The sequence below is a fragment of the Garra rufa genome, chromosome 7 (assembly GCF_049309525.1).
Source record: "Garra rufa chromosome 7, GarRuf1.0, whole genome shotgun sequence".
NCBI classification, from domain to species: Eukaryota; Metazoa; Chordata; class Actinopteri; order Cypriniformes; family Cyprinidae; genus Garra; species Garra rufa.
In genome coordinates this window covers 11,761,845-11,768,444 of record NC_133367.1, presented here as the reverse complement: position 1 = coordinate 11,768,444, position 6,600 = coordinate 11,761,845, and the positions used below count along the sequence as shown (strand labels likewise).

General features: G+C 37.8%; 1 protein-coding gene across 1 annotated transcript; it reads left to right on the top strand.

The window, feature by feature from the left end:
- Positions 1-3,512: 3,512 nt before the first annotated feature.
- On the top strand, positions 3,513-6,396 carry LOC141338665 (protein BTG2-like). The gene is made up of 2 exons (XM_073844269.1): positions 3,513-3,803; positions 5,202-6,396. The coding sequence occupies exons 1-2, from the start codon at positions 3,662-3,664 to the stop codon at positions 5,555-5,557; spliced, it is 498 nt and encodes a 165-aa protein (XP_073700370.1). The 5' UTR covers positions 3,513-3,661; the 3' UTR covers positions 5,558-6,396.
- Positions 6,397-6,600: the final 204 nt, after the last annotated feature.

The window sequence follows — 6,600 nt, the reverse complement described above, 5'->3', positions numbered from 1 at the left end:
AAATATAGCACGCGTTTATTTGGAGAAATAGCCTAAAATACATTGTGTGGGTCAAAATTATCCTTTTTTATGCCAAAAATCATTAGGATGTTAAATAAATATCATGTTTTGTGAATATATATTTTGTAAATTTCCTACTGCAAATATATCAAAACCTTAGTTTTTTAGCAAATATGCATGGCCAAGAACTTTAAAGGTGATTTTCTACTATTTTGATGTTTCGTTAATATATTTAGTAAATTTCCTACTGTAGATATATAAAAATTTAAGTTTTGGTTAATAATATGCATTGCTAAGAACTTAATTTAGGCAACTTTAAAGGTGATTTTCTACTATTGTGATTTTTTTTGCAACTGTGTGCACACCAATACAATGTATTTTTGGCTATTTGTAGAAATAGCGAAAAATACATTGTATGGGTCAAAATTATCCATTTTTATGTCGAAAATCATTAGAATATTAAATAAATATCATGTTTTGTGAATATCTTTCTGTAAATTTCCAACTGGTAATATATCAAAACCTAAATTTTGGTTAATATGCATTGCTAAGAACTTAATTTAGGCAACTTTAAAGGCGATTTTCTCAATATTAAGATTTTTTTTGCATCTGTGTGCACACCCACCAAACTCTGTCTAGATCAAATATAGCACAGGTATATTTGTAGCAATAGCCAAAAATACACTGTATGAGTCAAAATTATCCATTTTTATGCCAAAAACCATTAGGATTTTAAGTAGAGATCATTTTGTAAATGTCCAACTGTGAATATATCAAAACCTAAGATTTGGTTAATAATATGCATTGCTAAAAACTTCATTTGGACAACTTTAAAGGTGATTTTCTACTATTCTGATTTTTTATTTTATTTTTTTTGCAATCTGTGTGCACACCAATACAATGTATTTTTGGCTATTTCTCCAAATAAACCCGTGCTATAGTTCTTAGCAATGCATATTATTAACCAAAACTTAGGTTTTGATAAATTTACTTAAAATCTTAATGATTTTTGGCACAAAAATCATTAGGATATTAAATAAATATCATGTTTCGTGAATATATTTTGTAAATTTCCTACTGTAAATATATCAAAACCTTAGTTTTTAGCAAATATGCATGGCCAAGAACTTCATTTAGACAACTTTAAAGGTGATTTTCTACTATTTTGAAATTTCCTACTGTAAATCTATAAAATTTTAAGTTTTGGTTAATAATATGCATTGCTAAGAACTTAATTTAGGCAACTTTAAAGGCGATTTTCTCAATATTTAGATTTATTTTTGCATCTGTGTGCACACCAACCAAACTCAGACTACAGCGTAGTACATCTAGATCAAATATAGCACGGGTTTATTTGGAGAAATAGCCAAAAATACATTGTATGGGTCAAAATGATCCATTTTTTATGTCGAAAATCATTAGAATATTAAATAAATATCATGTTTTGTGAATATCTTCTGTAAATTTCCAACTGTAAATATATCAAAACCTAAGTTTTGGTTAATATGCATTGCTAAGAACTTCATTTAGACAACTTTAAAGGCAATTATCTACCATTTTGATTTTTTTTGCATCTGTGTGCACACCAACCAAACTCAGACTACAGCGTAGTACATCTAGATCAAATATAGCACGGGTTTATTTGGAGAAATAGCCAAAAATACATTGTATGGGTCAAAATGATCCATTTTTTATGTCGAAAATCATTAGAATATTAAATAAATATCATGTTTTGTGAATATCTTCTGTAAATTTCCAACTGTAAATATATCAAAACCTAAGTTTTGGTTAATATGCATTGCTAAGAACTTCATTTAGACAACTTTAAAGGCAATTATCTACCATTTTGATTTTTTTTGCATCTGTGTGCACACCAACCAAACTCAGACTACAGCGTAGTACATCTAGATCAAATATAGCACGGGTTTATTTGGAGAAATATCCAAAAAATACACTGTGTGGGTCAAAATTATACATTTTTATGCCAAAAATCATTTGGATTTTAAGTAAATATGTCAAAACATACTTTTTATTTAGTGGTATGCATTGCTAAGAACTTCATTTAGACAACTTTAAAGACGATTCTCTCACTATTTTTTTTATTTATTTTTTTTTCACTGTCAGATTGCAGATTTTCAAATAGTTGCATCTCGGCCAAATATTATCCTATCCTAACAAACCATACATCAATGGAAAGCTCAATGGAACTGACCCTTATGACTGGTTTTGTGGTCCAGAGTCACATATAACATGCATAGATATATATATAGCAGATAAAATACTGAAATATTAATGTGCAGCAGAGGATTATTGTGACTGATTTGTGTTATATCACAGAAATAAAAGCTGCTGGAAGAGGCGAAGGATGTGAGCGGTCGCCATGGTAACAGGGATACAGGGATGGCACGGTGACAGAGATGCTGGGCGAGTCAGACCGAGACACTTACTGCGTTAAAACATCCTCACTCTATAGTGGCAAATGCAAACGGAAATAAAAACAAATGTGTGTTTATGTCCAATTAACGTGCGTTTTAACATCTGACTGTTTGGACAACGCGTTTGGCCACCAGGGGTCGCTGCAACACCTCAAAATACAGCTTCACAACTCCTATTGTTTTTCTGACAAACCTTAATACACTGGAAACAGTGTGTAATTTCAGGCATGCCGTAAATTCATACGCATTTGTGACCCTGGACCACAAAACCAGTCAATAGTGTACTTTATATTTTACAATTGAGATTTAGACAAAATCTAAAAAAGCAGAAAAGGTTTGTTAGGACAGGACAATATTTGGATGAGATACAACTATTTGGAAATCTGGAATCTGAGGGTTGAGAAAATCGCCTTTAAAGTTGTCCAAATGAAGTTCTTATCAATGCATATTACTAATCAAGAATTAAGTTTGGATATATTTACGGTAGGAAATGTACTAAATATTTTAATTGAACATGATCTTTACTTAGTATCCTAATGATTTTTGGCTACTTAAGACTCTAGAGTCACATTTATATAATCATTTAGGATTTTATGCATGTTACTAACAAACTAGCAGGACTTTTGCCAGTTATGCTTTGTTGGATTAGCACTGCTCGTTGAGTTGGATTGTTTTTAGGTCGTGTGTAACTCAGTGTTTCTGCTGGGGTGTCACCCACGCTTGAGAGACCATAAAAGAGATCGAAAACCAGCTCGCTTCTATAATTAAAAGCCGAAAGTTTACGGTAAGCAAGAAAGCGCGCACACGCGGCCTTTGTTTTTTCCCCCACGAATGACGTCACGCACGCCTGAGCCGAGCCTGACGTCAATCTCCATATTTGGACGCGGGCGGAAGGCGAGCGTCACCACAACACGCAGTGTTTTCCATCTTGACAACCAATCAGCTCCACGAGGAAGCCCCGCCCCTTCGTTTCATTGGACGCTGGGCGTGTCGCTCACCCCAGCGAAACTGACGTCGAAGTCTCTGTGCGCATATATCAGCGGAATCTCTGCTCATCAAAAAACATCAGAGCGCAGATAAACAGCCGAGAGGATCGAGGAGTCCGGCAATGTTTATTGTTTCATCCTCTCTCAACTTGAAGCACTAGATCGCCAGCATCGAAGGACGGAAGCCATTGTGGTTTTTCAACTTTCAGCAGTTTTGTCCTAAGCTCTACTGAACGGAATATGACGCACGGCATCGGAGCAGAGATGATCCCGGAGGTTTCAGCCGCGGCGGGTTTCGTTTGCAGGCTTTTGCGCAGCCGCGGACGCTTAAGTGACGCACAGCTCCAAGTTTTCAGAGACTGCCTTGCACAGGCGCTATCAGGTACGGAAATAAGTGCTTTTATACTTCATGTAGTAACATAGGTAACTATTAAACACGTAAACGTAGTCTCATGTAATGATAGAAGTGTTGGATTTTACCGCGAGTTGTCCCGAGTTCGAATCCCCACTCGCGGTCTTTTCATAATTATTTCTTAATAATTATTAGCAAAAATGTGACTATGGACCACTAAACTAGTCTTAAGTAGCACGGGCATATTTGTAGCAATAGCCAAAAAATACATTGTATGGGTCAAACTGATATATTTTTCTTTTATGCCAAAAATCATTTGCATTTTAAGTAAAGATTAGGTTCTGTGAAGATGTTTAGTAAATTTTCTACCATAAATATATAAAAATGTATTTTTGATTAGTAACATGCATTTCTAAGAACTAGGGTTGTGACGATGAGGAAATTTCCCCACCGGTTAATTGACATGTGACAACACCGGTAATACCGGTATCACCGTGGGGGTGGAGGTTTCCTAGGAACGAAGACGAGAGCATGCACTATAATTAAAAACTATGCTACAATGCGTCATATTTCATTTATCACGTGAGGAGAACGAGAGGAGTCGAATTTACAGAAAGAGAATTGCGGACGATTTAGTGTCAAAACGCAATGCAAAAGCGCCTGTTTGGCAATATTTTGGGTTCAAAGTTTTTTTTTTGTAGTTTCGTTGTCGTCCATTCAAACAATTGACGCCGAATTGCCAATACCGGCAAAACTGAAAGTGAAAGCATAATACGCACGCATTTATAAGCTATTTAAAAGCAGAAAAAACGAGGAAAAGAGCTCTTTATTGCCAAACAGGCGTTTTGCATTGCTTTTTGACACTAAATCATCCGCCATTCTCTTTCTGTAAATTCGACTCCTCTCGTTCTCCTCACGTAATAAAAAAAATGAAATATGACGCTGACATTGTAGCTATGTTCAGTTTTTAATTATAGTTCATGCTCTCATCTTAAGTAACCTATTTATAATTATATTTTCCATTTAATTCAAATAAATATTTAATAAAAAAACGAATAGGCATACTGCTTTAAAAAAAAAAAAATGTGGGGACGGTTCACGGTGGAAAAGTGATGTCACCGGTGTTGTGTCTTAAAACCAGTAACACCGTCAACACCGTCTATCGTGGCAAGCCTACTAAGAACTTCATTTGGACAACTTTAAAGGCGATTTTCTCACTATTATAGATGTGAAAGATTCTTTTGCCCTCAGATTCCAGGTTTTCAAATAGTCGTATCTCAGACAAACATTGTCCTATTTTAACAAACAATATATCAATGGAAAGCTTATTTACTCAGCTTTCAGATGACAAAAAACTGGTTTTGTGGTCCAAGGTCACAAATGACCCAAACGAATCGATTATAACAAAACTGTTTTGTTTTACTCCAGAACACTACCAGCACCACTGGTTCCCCGACAGGCCACAGAAGGGATCTGGATATCGCTGCATACGGATCAATCATGAAATGGACCCTCTGATCGGCCAAGCGGCCGGCCATATCGGACTGACCAGCGGTCAGCTTTTCTCTCTCTTACCACGGGAGCTGACGCTTTGGGTGGACCCCTACGAAGTGTCGTACCGCATCGGCGAGGACGGCTCCATTTGCGTACTGTATGAGGCCGAGCCTCCAGTCTCGAGCCCTGCCCCCGTGGCGTACGACCAGACGGCAACTTGCAAAAACCGCTTCATGATGAGCGGCCGCACAAGTCCGCCTAAAAGCTACCTGATGATGGTGTCAAGCTAAACGCACGTGGATGGGTGCCGCCGGACCGCCGGATAACATCCTGACCGACCGACCTTCGAGAGTTCCTGCGACTTGACGTTTCAGGCCTGATCTGAAACCTTTATTTAAGATGAACTTTAAAGCACTGGTTGTTACGCGACTGGACAACTGACTCTAGAATTATTTCGGCACTGTTTCTGTGTGACTCTCGTTTGTTTTATACAATCCCAAAACAGGTTTTGGGGTGTTTTCACTGGTGCTCGCACACGGTTTCAGTGCAACTACGATTACCTCACGAGAATGTAAAGCAATTACGGGCCTGAAACGTACTTTGCACAAAGCTTTAGTTTGTTACGGGTTATGCGTTTAGCACGTTTCAGGCCTAAAATCGTGGTGGCGCTTCGTAATTTCCCACGGGAGCTGCTAACGAGAGGGACGCCATGTGAACGAACTCCCATAATCCCCTCTTGCCTTAACCACAGCGCCACCACTCCCTTAATAAACGTCACTGCCTGACTCTTTAAGTCTTACTGTGCAATATTCAGGCAATACGCTCTTTAATTTTTGGTAAAAAATTCCTCCGGTGATGTCGCATGGACCGCGGGTGTCTCTGGGGGAAGTGATTGTTATATTTTCCCAGGATGCTTTGCGTGTGTTGGTTGGTTCGGCGGCCGAAGTGCCGGCGGAGACTCTCGTCTGTAGCATCTGTCTCTGGCGGGCTGCTGAGCAGCTCGCTTACTGTTTTTTTTAGACGTAGTTTGTAAGCTATTTTAAAGCAGAGTTGCTTTTAATGTACATTTTTGTGCAGATATAGAGCCGTACAGTTGATTTTTATTACAATAAACCTTTTAAGAATGAAACTCTTTTCTGTGGTCTGATGTTATGATGGTGGTGTAATGAAGTTTCAGGCTTCATATCTCTGTAAACTCCTCTTGAAATACCCCCACAAGCAGCGTCTGGTTGGCGTTCGGTGGGCATGTTGGCGTTATCTGGATGCGTCTGGGCTTGTTTTTCTCCTACACACACTGAGAGACTTCAGATGGGTTTTTGGTTACACTTATCAG

Bases quoted from the DNA above. Each gene is read 5' to 3' on its own strand.
- LOC141338665 (XM_073844269.1), top strand. From the start codon at position 3,662: ATGACGCACGGCATCGGAGCAGAGATGATCCCGGAGGTTTCAGCCGCG. The intron at 3,804-5,201 runs GTACGGAAATAA...GTTTTACTCCAG, and splicing joins CCTTGCACAGGCGCTATCAG to AACACTACCAGCACCACTGG.